The sequence below is a fragment of the Fukomys damarensis genome, unplaced genomic scaffold, assembly GCF_012274545.1.
Source record: "Fukomys damarensis isolate Sample0158 unplaced genomic scaffold, DMR_v1.0_HiC HiC_scaffold_37, whole genome shotgun sequence".
Lineage (NCBI taxonomy): Eukaryota > Metazoa > Chordata > Mammalia > Rodentia > Bathyergidae > Fukomys > Fukomys damarensis.
In genome coordinates, this window is record NW_022900949.1 from 5,798,302 (window position 1) to 5,812,962 (window position 14,661).

Consider the following 14,661-nt stretch of genomic DNA (forward strand, 5'->3'; position numbering starts at 1 on the left):
CACCCCGGGAAAAAAAAAAAAAAAAAAAAAAGATGGAACTCGGGGAGGCAGGACGCCCTGTGCCTCTGAGCCCTGCCCATCTCCACATCCCTGGCCTCCTCTGCCCTCCCCGGAGGGCCGCCCCTGTCACCAAAGTCCCCTCGCTCACCGCATCTCCCTTGTCGCCTCTGCTGCCCTTGTGGCCCGGGGCACCCACTTCTCCCTGCAGAGGAAGCGGTGTGAGCAGAAAGCAGCCCCTCCCCCTCTCCGCCCCGGGGCCCCTCTCCGCCCCTTCACCTTGTCACCCCCTCACCTTGTCACCATCTTCGCCCAGGGGCCCAGCAGCTCCGGAGGGGCCCTGAAGCCCAGGGGGCCCTGGGACTCCATCCTTTCCAGTGGGGCCCGGAGCACCCCGTTCTCCCTGGGAGAATGAACGTGACCGTCAGGGCCTTGTGTGTCGCAGGACTGGGTCCCGGGGATGCTAGGGAAGGGGGCATGCGGGACACTCACCGGGGACCCCTTCTCGCCTGCAGGACCCACAGGGCCCTGTCCACCACTTTGGCCAGGGAGCCCAATGCCGCCGGATGGGCCCAGGGGACCCCGCTCGCCAGGGGAGCCCTGAAAACAGGAGCAGAAGGTCAGGGCAAGTTCTGTTTCTGTTTCTGTTTTGTTTGAGAGTTGCTGTGGACTGCAGGCCAGTCTTGAACTAGCAATCCTCCTGCCTCAGCCTCCTTGCTGGGCTGTTTTTGCTTATAGGGTCTGGCTATACTAGAGTGCAGGCTCCAGGAGAAATATATGCTGACGTGTGGCTCATAGGTAGGCATTTGCTGGGTGATGCCACAGTGTGGACGTGGAAATGAAGTCCCCATTGTGGAGTGTTAAGAGGGTGGCAATCAGTGGTGATTAGACGTGGGGTTTCGGGAGAGTGAGGAGGGTTTGATGAGATCCTCAGGGAGGGGCCTCCCCTGTTGAATCCTAGTGCTTTTATAAGAAGAGCTGGGGGGTGTAGCTCAGTGGCACTGCGCCTGCCTCACAAGTGCAAGGTCCTGAGTTCGATCCCCAGTACTGAAAAAAAGAAGGAGGAGGAGGAGGAGGAGGAGGAGAAGCAGAAACAGAAGCAGAAGCAGAAAGAGCCAGGCATGGTAGTATACATTTATCATCCCAGCACTCAGGAGGCTGAGGCAGGAGGACCCCCCCCCCGAGTTTGAGGCTTATGAATGAGATAGGAGTGTCTCTTCACAACTCTCTTACAGACAGGGAAACAGAGGCTGTCCGGGTGACACAACTGCCCAGCCACAGTGCGGTAGGACCGAGCGTGCCCCGGCCTGCCTGACTCCGAGGTGCCAAATATCTGTGTCCCCTGCACCCCCACCCCACTCCCCACCCTGCGGTGCGGTTTTACTTACATTGGCCCCGAAAGGACCAGGGGGGCCTGTGTCGCCCTTCAACCCAGGGGGTCCCTGAGGGAGGGGAGGACAGTCGGTCAAGAGACCCCCGTGGAGCCCCCCAGGTCCGCACTCTGGGTCCCTCGGGTCTTCGTCACTCCCCCAGCTCCTGCCACGCTGTGCCCTCCCTGAGTCCACATTGCCTCTCTCTGCCCCGCACATGCAGAGGGGACCCCCAGAGATACTCACGGGGTCCCCAGGGGCACCTTTGGGGCCAGGGAGGCCCCTCAGTCCAGGCTGCCCCTCCTTACCGGCGGGTCCCGGGGGTCCTGGCTCCCCCTGTGGAGTTGTAAAGTGAGGCGGTCAGGTTACAGACCCGGTGTCTCCCACAAACCTGTTACTCCGGGACCTGCCCCGAGGGCCGTGGGAGGGACGCAGGGGTCATCGGCCTCACCTTGGCCCCTTCTCCGCCTTCCGGGCCCGGGAGCCCATGTTCGCCAGGAGGCCCAGGGGGGCCGGGGTGCCCCCTCTCACCCAGGGGTCCCGCGTCCCCTATCTTTCCCTGCAGAAGAAGATACACTTGAGTGAGGTGCCCCCGGGAGAAGCCGTCCGAGACCCAGACCCGGGGTCCCCCAGTGGGCACACAACAGGGTTCACGCCGACCTGAGGACCCAAGACCCCTGCTGGTCCAGGTGGGCCCGTCTGGCCTTGAAAGCCCTGGAGAGGAAAGAGGGTGGAGGCGTCACGAGGGAGGAGGGGCGGGAGGGCCTAGTAAGCTCAGGGTCAAAGTGAAGGCGGCACTCACCAATTCTCCTCTCTGTCCGGGGTGCCCCGGAACCCCCTCTTTTCCTTGGGGACCCTGGGGGACAAGGTGGGAGGGGGTTGGTGTCTTTCCCCAGGTCCCCCTCTGCCCAGTCCCCAGCTGGGGTGACCTCACTCACAGGGGGGCCCTTCGGCCCAGGGAATCCCAGGGGGCCCTGCAGTCCAGGGAGGCCCTGAAAGGGAAGTGGGGATCATTGCTCCATCCCTCCTGCTCGCCCCTCCCGAGCCCACGGCGACACAGGAAGCTAGCACATAATGAGCGCCTACTGCATGCCCTGTATGGAGCCAAATGCTCTCCACATGGTAAATAATTTCTAGCCAGGCATGGTGGTGCACGCCTGTCATCCCAGCACCTGGGAGGCTGAGGCAGGAGGATCTCTGTGAGTTCAAGGCCAGCCTGGGCTACACAGTGAATTCATGGCCAGCCTGGAATATACAGTTAAGATCCTATATCAAAAAACCAACAACAATACTTAAAACACACACACACACACACACACACACACACCACCAATAATAATAACAATTTCATCCACCTCTGCTGGTCATTGGGGTGGAGGTTGTGGTCACTGCCATTTCACAGAGGAGGAAATCAGGGCACAGAGAGGTTCAGTGAAACTCCCCAAGGGCACACAGCCAGTAAGTGGCAGAGCTAGGACTTGAACACGTGGCTCTCTGATTTCAGAGGCTGTGTTCTGTCCTCTGCGTGATGATGTTTCCCTGGGCTCGTGCCCTGCTCAGAAACATGTGCAGGCCCACGCTCACCTTTTCTCCGGGGACTCCTGGGGACCCGTCCTGGCCCATGTCACCCTGGGAAAGAGTGAAGGGCTGAGATCCCAGAACAAACTCAGTTAGGAAGGACTGGGGGGCCTGGGGAAGCTGAGGCAGGAGGGCCTGGATCGCCCAACCAAACCCATACCTTGGGGCCTGGCTGTCCCGTTGGCCCCGGCTGGCCTCTTTCCCCGCGAGAGCCCTGCACGGAGAAAAAGCGGAGGACAGCAGTGAGGAAGCCTCAGACATGCCCCGAGGCCCAGTGCCCCCGGCCCGACCAGGGACGGAGACACAGCCGAGCCCTCCCTGCCCCGCGGTCCGGGCTCCCCAGCTTACAGGCGGTCCTCGCTCCCCTTCCTGCCCCTGCTGGCCCGCCTTGCCCTGAAACATGAGCCGGGTGGGGGAGGCGGGAGAGTTATGACGCAGAGCAGTCACACGGTGCATGGGGTCATGCGTGCGGAAAGACGCCCGCCGCGCGCTTATGCACAAGCCCTGCTCACACATGCACGTGATTCACACTTAACTGTGCGAAGGTCACGGACACCCAGTGACACATCAGGTGGACCTGTGGGGTCTGAACGCCCCACCAGGTCCACCCTGCACGGACACAGTCATCACAGCCACGCAGGGCTCACTGCGGCACGCATTTGACAAATCCAAAGCCAATGAGCTTGTCACGGGCTGTGCCCCTAGCGGTGTTTTGTTCCCTGAGACAGGGTCCTGCTATGTAGTTCAGGCTGCCTCAGACTCCCAGAGGTCCTCCTGCCTCAGCCTCCCCTAGCGCTGAGATTACAGGCCTGCGCGACCACGCCCGGTATTGGCAGCATCTACAACCCCCATGAACATGAGCACACATGGACCCCGTTCCTGCGATGGCGTGGTCTTGGTGAATGCACACGCACGCATCCGTGTATCCTGCACGGGGCCCCCGTGCCCAGTTGGGACGCACGGGTAACCACAGACAGTGCCACCTCGATTCGCGAACACTTCGGTTCACCAACAGAAGCATTTGGCAAAATTTGAGTTTTGTTCGCGCACTCTTCCTCAGGTGACGAACACAACCGCAGCCACCCTTCCCACGGGAACACAAGTGTGGCCAGCGTCACGCAACGGATTAAGTTCACGAACCGAGGCACCACTGTAATGCACGCAGGCGTACACACGGTGCACACAGAAGCACACACACACGCCTGTCCGTGTCTCCATCACGTGTGTGCACAGTCACGGAACAGACGCGCGGGATGCGCCATGCAGGCCCTGCCTGGTTTGCACGGACAGATGCCCTGGGCGCGTGTACAGCTATGTGTTCCCAGGCCCCTGTGTGGTCACATCAGGTGGGGCCGCGTACCTGGGCCCTGTACTGCACCCAGGTGTGCACACAGAGCTTCCAAGCAGAGACGCAGCTCCCCAGCACCCACCCCCAGGGTCGTGACTTACCCGCTTTCCCTTCTCTCCTAACGGCCCTAAGGGCCCGGGAAATCCAATGGATCCCTGTGTGCAGAGAATCAGAGAAAGAAATGGGAGAGAGGTGGACAGAATTGACTCCTTATCCTTCTTAGGCCACCAGTTTAGGGGCTTTCTTGGCTCCAAGGCAGCCTTCTGCTCCCTTTCCTCTCCCTCTCCCCACTTGTTGCTGTATCCAGCCACCTGGCCCCCACAGTGCTATTCACCACACAAATATGTTCCTGCCACAGGGCCTTTGCACAGGTTGTTCCCTATGCCTAAAATGCTTTCCTCCACGATCCCCATGAAACCAGCAATCGATCAACATTTAGATGCCACTCGGGTGCTCTTCTGCCACCATCCTGACCACCGCCCCCAAGTCATCCTTGGGTTATCACAAAATAGGACATCAGACTCAATTTTCATTTCAAGTCCTTGTATCAAAATGACTGTGTTAGCCAGACATGGTGGTGCGTGCCTATATTCCCAGTACTTGGGAGGCTGAGGCAAGAGGATCACTTGCAAATTCAAGGCCTGCCTGGACCACATAGTGAGACCTTGTCTCAAAAACCAAAGCTAACAACAACGAAGCAACAAGTGACCCATTCACTTGCTTACTTATTCTAAGTCTGTTTCACACACCATTAGGACACAGTCCAGTGGTTCTCTCACTGCCTAGCACCTAGTGAGTATTTAGTATTCAGTATCTGCTGGGCATCCCAGCAGTCTAGGAGGCTGAGGCAGGAGAATGGTACATGTGTACACAGCCTGGGCAACTTAGCAACTTAGCAAGACTTTCAAAATAAAACGATAAAAAGCGCTGGGGATGGAACTCAGTGCAAAGACTCCCAGTTCGATCTCCAGTTCCCTCTCCCAAATCTGTTAACTAACTGACTTCAGTGAGTTCAAGGCCAGCCTGAACTACACAGGAAGACCTTGTCTCAAAAAAAGAAAAAAAAAAAAGTCAGAGATTTAGCTCAGCGGTGCCGCCGCCTGCCTCACCAGCACAAGGTCCCAAGTTCGATCCCCAGTACCAAAAAAAAAAAAAAAAAAAAAAAAAAAGACTCATTTTTATCTGAGTCTGAATCCCGGATCCTCCCCTAGCCAAGCTGGGTGGCTCTGGACAAGCATCCTAGCCTTTCTGAGCACTAGTTTCCATGTGTGTAGCCTGGGATACCAAAGAAACCTTCTTTGCAAGGTTTTGAGATAGAATCAGGGGTAGAAAGTGCTCCATACGGTGTTTGGTACAAAGTAAGCCCTCAGGTCACCTGAGCTGCCTGCTGTGAACTGGGTGTTACAGCCTTGGTCCTCAAGGTGGCGCTATTGGAAAGTGCTGGTGGCTTGTAGGAGGTGGGGCTTAGGGAGAGGTCTTTAGGTCATTGGTGATGTGTCCTCAAAGTGGCTTGGGATCTATTGCTCTCTCTTTCTGTGTTGTTGTTGTTGCTTTGGTGTTTTTGAGACCGTGTCTCCTTAAGTTGCTAAGTTGCCTAGGCTGGGCTCAAACTTGTGATCCTCCTGCCTCAGCCTCCCAGTGTGCTGTGATTATAGGTGTCCACCACCATCCCTGGCTTTGTGTATTTCCTTATAGCAATGTGAGTGACTAATGTGCTGTCGTTATGCATAATGATCCCTACCGACCTCTGCTTCCCCAGTACGTCAGGGACCCTCGGCCTCAGTGGTCCACACCGATTGGTCTCCGGCTGGCAGCTTCTCTCTCAAACTCCCATGAGCCTCTGTTCTCACAGGTCAAGTTCTACTCTTGGCTATGATGCCTTGAATTTATTCCCTAACCTGCTTATATCCTCCGTACTTGTCACTGGGGTCATGGGATTTAATGAGAACTTGTAAAAACTGATGAATTACAGAGTGAAAAAGAAAGAAATCTCACACTCCTGTCATCCCAGCACTCGGGAGGCTGAGGCAGGAGGGTCGCTGTGAGTTCGAGACCAGCCTGGGCTACACAGTGAGTTCCAGGTCAGTCTCAACCACGTAGTGAGACCCTGCCTCAAAAAAAACAAAAAATAAAATAAAAAAATCAAAACTGAGTTGAACAGAAAACATTCAATATCAAAGGAAGCCACTAAAAATGTTGCTGTCAGATTAGGCATAGGCAGGATAACTGGAGTCATGAAGTGGGGGAAAGATGCAAATCTGGAATAACTCTGCTCTCTCACACATTTGTTTCCAAGTATCTTTAAGTTTCTGATGTACTTTCTAGAAACAGGCAATGGTAAATCACTCATGATGTCATGTGGATGAGGTTTAGGCAGAAAGATAAATCTCACCAGTACCCTCATCCACCAAAACGTTGGGGAAGAAATAACACCATATTTTGGCCGAGAGTGGTGGTGCACCCCTGTCATCTCAGCACTCTGGAGGCTGAGGCAGGAAGGTCACCAAAAGCTCAAGGTCAGCCAGGGCTACACAGCAAGCTCCTGTCTCAAAAATGGAGACAGACTGAAAGTCACATCGCCAGTAACAAGGGGCTCTTTGATCTTACATCCATCTGATGCCAAAGTCCATATTTTACCCTCTCTCAAGTGACCCTGAGCTGGACAGCTCACCCCGCAGCAGAGCACAGCTGGGAGGGACCCCAGATGTTGGCCCTGGCCCCTGTGCCACCCACCCCCTGCTCCCTGGCTTCCTACCTTAGGTCCCGGGCGTCCTGGGTATCCTGGGAGACCGGGCACACCGAGATTGCCCTGCAGGGAGGTTACAGGGCAAAGGTCAGACATGGAGACCCAGAGGTCAGAGGGGAAAGGTCAGGATGGCTGTGGCCCCACGGTGAGAATCAGAGAAACTGGGCTCTGGTCCTGGCTCCTGTTTGTGTGGAGGGTGAGTCCTTGGGGAGGTTATTCAGCCACGGTGAACTCAATCTCCTCGTCACCACTGAGGGTAGTGGTGCAGCCTCCAATCCCAGCACTCCGGGAGGCTGAGACAGGAGGATCACAGATTTGAGCCCAGCTTGGGAAGAAAAAAATTAAAAAGGGTTGGTGATGTAGCTCAGTCCAGAGGACTGGAGTTCATTCCCCAGTACTAATCAAGCAAGCAAAAAGGCTCATTGCTTGCGTTGGGTGTAGGGGAAAAAAAAAAATTATGTGCCTGGGATTGCTCAGAAGTGCTGAACTGAGGGATGCACCCCTCCTGCGGTCAGAGCTCCAGGGCCACGGGGGGGCGGGGCTCGGGTGCACCCCTGAGTTCCATCCCCGGCACCACAAAATGGGGGACCGAGGCCGAGGCGGGAGCACCTGGACTGCAGGGAGGGGTGACCGCAGCTGACTCACCTTCTCCCCAGCTGCGCCTGGAGGCCCCTCCTCGCCAGCCAGCCCCCCCGGCCCCTTCAGACCCTCAGGGCCGTCCTCTCCTCGGGGGCCGGGGGGCCCTGATTGTCCCTGGAGTGGAAAGAGAGACTTGAAGTCAGCCTCTGTCCCTCCTGCTCCCTCGAGCCCCCACTCACCCCTTCTCCGGCTCCCCCCAAATCCCCAGACCCACCCCACATCTCTCTCCCGCATCCTGGCCTTACCCATTCGCCTTTGGGGCCCGCGTCACCCTTGAAACCAGGGAAGCCCTCCTCTCCCTGGGCAAGAGAAAAAGAGGTGGCGGTCAGGGAAGGGAGGGCCACAGCCAGGACCCCATCACGGGGCTCCCTTCCTCCCAAGGAAAGCCCCTCTCTCTCACCATCTCTCCTTTTTCTCCTTGGAGGCCTCGATTGCCTGAAGTACCCTGAAAAATAAAATTTTGAAAAGCTCTCAGTGGCTGGGTGGGGTGGCCCACACCTGTCATCCCAGCACTCGGGAGGCTGAGGCAGGAGGATCGCTGTGAGTTTGAGGCCAGCTTGAACTACATAGCAAGACTCTGGCTCAGAAAATAAAAATAAATAGGGCTGGGCGTTTAGCTCAGTGGTGCCGCTGCCTGCCTCGCAAGCTCAAGGTGCCGAGTTCAATCCCTGGCACCAAAAATAAATAATATAAATACATACATATATACATGTATACATAAAAAGCTCTCGGTCTCTTTCTTTGTTTGACAAGTGTTCCAGGTTTGGCTCCCAGTCTGAAATAGCCAGAGCCATCCCAAAAGGACCGTGGACCACGGTGGGGGTGCGGATGCGGAGGATAGAATCCGTCCCCAGAGCTGCCAGTGCCCGCCGTACTCACCCTCTGTCCCTGGCTACATCCCAGGGTGCCATGCGTGGGGTGTGCAGGGAAGGCCAACCTTCCCTGTCACTGATGTTCTGCCATGTTTGGTGACCGCAGAAATTGCAGAACCACAAAGTAAATACTGCGGCTCGGGCTACAATTGTCCTCAGGCCTTGGCTACAATGTAACAAGACCCAGCTGCCATTCCGCTCTGTCCTCCTAAGACTCCAGGGAAGGCTTGGGTCTGTGTACCAAGCCCTGCACATGCTATGGTTTTTCTTTAGGGCTAGGATTCCGGTTTTTGTTTGCAGTACCCAGCCACGAACCCAGGACCTTCACATAAACACACATTCCCCAGCAACCCCCACCCTTTTTTAACTTTTTACTTTGAGACAGGGTCTCACTAAGTCATTAAGTTATCCAGGCTGGGCTCAAATTTGTGACCCTCCTGCCTCGGCCTCCCTGGGTGCTGGGGTTACAGACGTTCTCCACAACACCTGTTTCCTATATACATCACGTTTTATCCTCTATGTACACACCTGTGATAGTTTGATTTAAAATTTAGGTGGTGAGAATAACAACTAATAATAAAACAATAATTATAACAATACACTGTTCAAAAAGTTATATGACTGTAGCCTCTCTCTCACCCTCTCTCTCTCCCTCAAAACATCATATTGTATTTTCACCTGTTCACCTAAAGGAAGCATTTTACGGCTTCTCTTTGGAATATTCTCATTGCTAGTATCCCTACTACTGCACTTAGGCGCCATGATTGGTTTTGTTTGCTTGCTTTTTTTTTTTTTTTTTTGAGACAGGGTCTCACTATGTAGTTGAGACTGACCTGGAACTCACTGTGTAGCCCAGGCTGGTCTCGAACTCACAGCGATCCTCCTGCCTCAGCCTCCTGAGTGCTGGGATGACAGGCGTGCACCACCACACCCGCTCCCCTGATAGAAGTTTCTGGCAGAGCTGGTTTCCTGATGACCCACTGAAGGCTCCCAGTGTCACCTACCTTCACGCCCCGGGGTCCAGGGTACCCTGGAGGCCCTGCTGAGCCTGGTGGTCCCTGACAGGAAGACAAGGTCAACGTCACTCTGTTCTGTCCCCTCCTTGTCCCCAGCAACCCTGTCATTCTCCTCCCCTGCCTCTTGGCCCCGTCTCCAGCCCATCTCCCCTCCTGGCCTCCCCTTGTCACTCACCTGGGCCCCTTTCTCTCCTGGGGGACCCTCCTGGCCCAGGTGACCCTGAAGAAGAAACAGGCAAAGTCACCAGACACCATACTTCACCTGCCAAGTCCCCAAGCCAGGCCACCGGCTTCTCCCGCACATCCCGGTTCTCACCAGAGGACCATCAGCTCCCGGGGCACCTGGGATGCCTGGGTTTCCGGGGGGACCCTGAAAGAATATGGACATGGAAAAGGGGTCTCAAGGCCCTGGAGTTCCACCAAGAACAGGACGGCTCTGCCCGGGCAGACAGCTGCCTCAAGGTCAGGAAATCTGCCTGTCTCAGCCTCTCTCCTGACTTGCTGCCTGTCCCCAAGGAAATCTCCTGTCCTCTCTGGGCCACATAAATGCCACCTTTTAAACAGCAGAGAGAAGGGATATAAAACAGTGTGAGAGGTCTGTGGGGCGGGGAGCTTCCCAGCTATAGCCTTTTCTTTAAAAGTGCCTCCCTCCCACACCAGGCATGGTGCTGCACACCTGTCGTCCCAGCACTCAGGAGGCTGAGGCAGGAGGGTCTCCAGTTGGAGCCCAACCTGGGCAACTTAAGTGACCTAGTTAGACCCTGTCTCAATAAAACAAAATAAAATAAATGTGCCCCAAAGGTCTCGCGTGTTCAGAGTTAGAGGAGGTCTCTCTCCGGTCCCCAGCCCCTCCGTCTCTGTCTCTGTCTCCTTCTGCCCCCCTCCAGCCGCCATGAGGTGAGCAGCTCCTCTCCGCCAGCCCCTTCTGCTAACGATGTTTCTGCCTTGGAGCCTGCTGACCGTGGACTGAGCAAAATTAAACCTCTCCTCTTCCTAGTTTTCATCATCAGGGACTTTTGTCCCAGCACCAAAAAACTATGACAGACCCAGACGACTTTGGATAAAGATCTCAGATCACAGGGAACTGGGGCCAGAGATGGAGACACGGCAGGGCAGGACTGTGTTGAAATTGCAGCTGGCGAGGATGAGGACAAACGGGGACACACGCAGGAAGGGGCCCATCTGCCGGGGGTGGGGGGAGGGGCGCAGGTGTCCGCGTGGCTCAGCCCCCCCCTCCCGCGGTGCCAGGAATCCGCCTGTGAAAGCCTCCGGGTCCCTCTGAAGGCTGACAATGTCCCCTTGTGTCATCCGGCCCTGGTGGGTTTCCACTTCCTGCCCCCAACCCTCCCCCCGAAAGAGTCACTCTGTCATCCTGGACTGGTTTAGCAAGTGCGGAGATTTGACGGCCAGCCAGGGCCCGGCACAAAGCTTTTCCTGTGACACAGTGGGCAGGGAGAGGACAAGGGAGGCTGGCAACGGTGGCTCACCTTCTCCCCGGGGATGCCGATGGGTCCTTGGGGGCCGGGAATCCCCTGGGGACAGAAGAGGGTGGGGAGGGAGGAGATGGAGGCAGTGAGTGTCAGGGCGGGGGGACGGGGAGAGGTTGAGGTCTGACGTTACCCCCGTTGTCAGAAAGACGGTTCAAACCTGGGCCCCGTGGTTTCCCTGCTGTCCGGGTGGTCCCGGTTCTCCAGGCGGCCCCTGCGGGAAAGCGGTGAATCAGTAAAGCTGGAAGAGGCCGTGGTGTGGAGGGCGAGAAGAGCTGACACAGCCCGGTGGGGTGATGCACGCCCGTCACCCAGGCACTCTGGGAGGCTGAGGCAGGAGGGTCCCTCGCTGCAGCTCAGCCTGGCCAACTCAGTGACCTAGTGAGATGCTGTCTCAAATTAAAAAGCAGTAAAAGAATCGGAGACGGGCCTCAGTGGGAAAGCCCTGGGTTTGATCCTAGGTACTGCAGAAAATAACAATAATAAAAAACCGAGTCACAGACTCAGAGTGGGAAGCAGCCGGCAGCATCCGGCAGCACACATTACGTACCACACACACACACACACACACACACACACACACACACACACGTACCACATTGCCCTTGGCACCTGGAGCTCCATCACTTCCGGTGACACCCTGGGGAAGACAGAAGGTGACATCAGCGTGGGCCAAGCCCAGATCCCGGGATGAGACAGCCAGAGGAGCAGGCAGAGACGCTGGACATCAGGGGGGACACACAGGGCGAGAAAGAGACAGCCAGGGACATCCTCACCGGGCGTCCCAGGGGGCCGGAGGAGCCTCGGGGGCCGATCAGACCTCGGGGGCCCTGCAGGGGAGGAGATGCGTTATCCTGGCGTCTCCTCTGTGCAGTCTGGGGGTCCCCACCCTCCCCCCTGCCCGGGCACAGGGCTCGGGTTCCCATACTCACTGGCTCCCCAGCCTGGCCAGTGGGCCCCGGGGGCCCCTCCGCTCCCTGCGGAAAAGTGGCATTACTTGGGGAGGTCCAAGCCCTTAGGTCCCTGCCCTCGGCCAGGCAGCCCCTCCTAGGGTACCTGAGTTCTGGTGACATCGCAGGGATTCTACTCCCATCCTGAACTGGCAACCCCGAGTCTGACTTCCAGACCCCAGTGTTTTACTTGGGGTTCCATGTTTTTGTTTTGGCTACTGGGGATTGAACCCAGGACCTTCGCACTGAGCTCCATCCCAAACCCTATTATTTTTCAATCCCAGAGCACCATCTCGCTAAGTGACCCAGGTCGGATTTACACTGGAGATCCACCTGCCTCAGCCTCCCTCGGTGCTGGGATGATGGGCGTGTGCCGACACCACTCCCAGCTTCAAACTTTTCTTCCTGAGGCCCGGGACTTCAGGGTCCATCCTTACCCCCAATCCTCCCCTCCTTGCTGACTGTCACCCCCAAACTTTCTCTCCGTACTTACTTTGGGACCATCTTCTCCTGGGGGGCCCGGTTGCCCCACGTGGCCGAAGTCACCCTGGAGGAGGGGACAGAAGAGAGGTCAGTGTAGAGAAGGGACACTAGGGGCGAGCAGACACCAAGATGGAGAGGAAGGGGCACCGGCAGGGATTGGGACAGGGGGGCCGCACACTCACCCTCTGCCCCTTCTCTCCGGGAAGCCCAGGGAGGCCATCGAAGCCCCTGTCGCCCTGTCCAGAGAGAAACCAGCTGGGCCTAAGCCCCTCCCACTCCCGCCCTTCCGAAAATGGGCTACCAAGAAAACAGAGGACCCAAAGTTACACCCACCTTGGGTCCTGTGTCTCCGGGGAGGCCCCGCGCCCCATCTGCTCCGGAGCGGCCCTGGAGGACCGAGACCGAATCAGGGATAAAACTCCCCGGGTGCTCAGCCCCATTGTCGCCGACCTCAATCGCCTGCCGAACTCATCTCGAGGTCCCCACGACTCGTGTGTGAGAACTAAACTTCACACGGAGCTACACCACGGCCCTTTTTATTTTTTATTTTTTAACAATTTTTATTTTATTTTATCCCATGCCCCCCCTTTGTTTTTAATTTTGACATAGAATCTCAAGAAGTTGACGGGCCTGGTGACACACGCCTGTCATCCCAGCATTTGGGAGGCTGAGGCAGGAGGATCACTGTCAGCTCAAAGCCAACCTGGGCTACATAGCGAGATCCTATCTCAAAAAAAAAAAAATCTCACTAAGTTACCCAGGCTGGCTTCAAACGCGCGATCCTCCTGCTTCAGCCTACCGTGTAGCTGGGATGACAGGTGTGCACCACCTGGTCGGGCTTCTCTTTCACACCGGCTCTTACATGACTTCTTTTAAATCCCCGGCCCTCACATGACTTCTTTTAAATGAGAAACTCAAAGCAGAAATAAGTCAAAAAGCAAAATAAAAGATAGACGGGCCGGGGGTGTAGCTCAGTGGTTCCGCCGCCTGCCTCGCAAGCAAAAGGTCCAGAGTTCGATCCCCGGTACCAAAAAACAAACAAACAAAAACCCCACGCACAATAAAAGAAGCCACGTGACACTGAAGCTTGGGAGAGCAATTTCTTTCACTTAACGTCACGTCGTGTGGCCGTTTTCCTACTAATGCCTCGAGTTTATCCTTCTTCGTCGCAGAGTAGTACTCCATGGTGTGTAAGCATCGCACTTTGTTTAACCACCCCTCTGCTGATGGACACACAGACCACTTGCAGGCCGTGCCTATCCTGAGTTGTGCCACTAAACACCGGTTCGCGTGGGGCGCGAGGCCTGCAAATTGTCGTGGGGACCTAGGAGCTACTCACCCTCTTCCCCTCTCTGCCGGGGGGCCCAGGAGGTCCCTGCAGCCCTCGGGGACCCTGGAAGACAAAAAGCACGGGAGAAAGAAAGGAAGAATAAAAAGGAGGAAACCAAGGCTGAGGGTTTAGCTCATTGGGTGCCACCGCCTGTCTCGCAAGCACAAGGGCCCGAGTTCGATCGCCGGTACCAAAAAAAAAAAAAAAAAAAAAAAAAAAAAAAAAAAAAAAAAAAAAAAAAAAAAAAAAAAAAAAAAACAGGGGCAACTGTTCCCTGCACGAGGCCACATGGCAGGGGCACCCCAAGCTTTGCCAGCCCCGACTCCATCCTGGCCCCGGGGAAGCCCCTTCCTTCCCTTCTGCCCCGGCCTCCACACGCTCACCTGCGGCCCCGTTTCCCCTGCGTCTCCTTTCAGTCCTGGGTGTCCCGGGAGACCCTTGGGGGAGGGGAGGGCGTGGTCAGGGGTGACCCTCGGTCACGGTCACGGGCGCCCCTCCGCCAGGCAGCCTCCGTACTCACCACGGGCCCTGGGCGCCCCGTGAGCCCCACTGGGCCGGGGGGGCCTTTCATGGACAGCTGGAGAGAGAAGGGAACAGGGCCTCGGTCGCTCCCGCTGAGCTCCACCCCGGCCCTTTGTATTATTTTAAAGCCTCTCACAGGGTCTCACTCAGTTGCCCGGGGCGAGATTCGAACTCAGGATCCTCCGGCCTCAGCCTCTTCCCACACTGGGCCTCCCCGCGCCGCACACAGGCCATGCGCGCTTACCCATGGGGGGCGCAGGAGCGGCCCCCCGGAGCAGACCCTGTCCCCGAGCCCCAGCCTCCTCGCCCCTCACCTGGCACCT

At 56.7% G+C, this 14,661-nt stretch overlaps 1 protein-coding gene across 1 annotated transcript in view; it reads right to left on the reverse strand.

Moving 5' to 3' along the window:
• Col5a3 (collagen type V alpha 3 chain) overlaps positions 1-14,661 on the reverse strand; it is a gene marked incomplete at both ends in the record, with an annotated part of 34,845 nt that overhangs the window by 9,165 nt on the left and 11,019 nt on the right. The window contains 31 exons of the mRNA XM_033759587.1: positions 149-202; positions 293-400; positions 490-597; positions 1,386-1,439; positions 1,614-1,703; positions 1,819-1,926; positions 2,028-2,081; positions 2,170-2,223; positions 2,306-2,359; positions 2,952-2,996; positions 3,106-3,159; positions 3,294-3,338; positions 4,395-4,448; positions 7,049-7,102; positions 7,685-7,792; positions 7,924-7,977; positions 8,079-8,123; positions 9,555-9,608; positions 9,742-9,786; positions 9,883-9,936; positions 11,054-11,098; positions 11,214-11,267; positions 11,649-11,693; positions 11,830-11,883; positions 11,986-12,030; positions 12,497-12,550; positions 12,669-12,722; positions 12,820-12,873; positions 13,826-13,879; positions 14,200-14,253; positions 14,337-14,443. Of these exons, the coding sequence (XP_033615478.1) occupies positions 149-202; positions 293-400; positions 490-597; positions 1,386-1,439; positions 1,614-1,703; positions 1,819-1,926; positions 2,028-2,081; positions 2,170-2,223; positions 2,306-2,359; positions 2,952-2,996; positions 3,106-3,159; positions 3,294-3,338; positions 4,395-4,448; positions 7,049-7,102; positions 7,685-7,792; positions 7,924-7,977; positions 8,079-8,123; positions 9,555-9,608; positions 9,742-9,786; positions 9,883-9,936; positions 11,054-11,098; positions 11,214-11,267; positions 11,649-11,693; positions 11,830-11,883; positions 11,986-12,030; positions 12,497-12,550; positions 12,669-12,722; positions 12,820-12,873; positions 13,826-13,879; positions 14,200-14,253; positions 14,337-14,443 (1,916 nt within the window). The remainder of the gene's footprint in view (positions 1-148; positions 203-292; positions 401-489; positions 598-1,385; positions 1,440-1,613; positions 1,704-1,818; positions 1,927-2,027; positions 2,082-2,169; positions 2,224-2,305; positions 2,360-2,951; positions 2,997-3,105; positions 3,160-3,293; positions 3,339-4,394; positions 4,449-7,048; positions 7,103-7,684; positions 7,793-7,923; positions 7,978-8,078; positions 8,124-9,554; positions 9,609-9,741; positions 9,787-9,882; positions 9,937-11,053; positions 11,099-11,213; positions 11,268-11,648; positions 11,694-11,829; positions 11,884-11,985; positions 12,031-12,496; positions 12,551-12,668; positions 12,723-12,819; positions 12,874-13,825; positions 13,880-14,199; positions 14,254-14,336; positions 14,444-14,661) is intronic.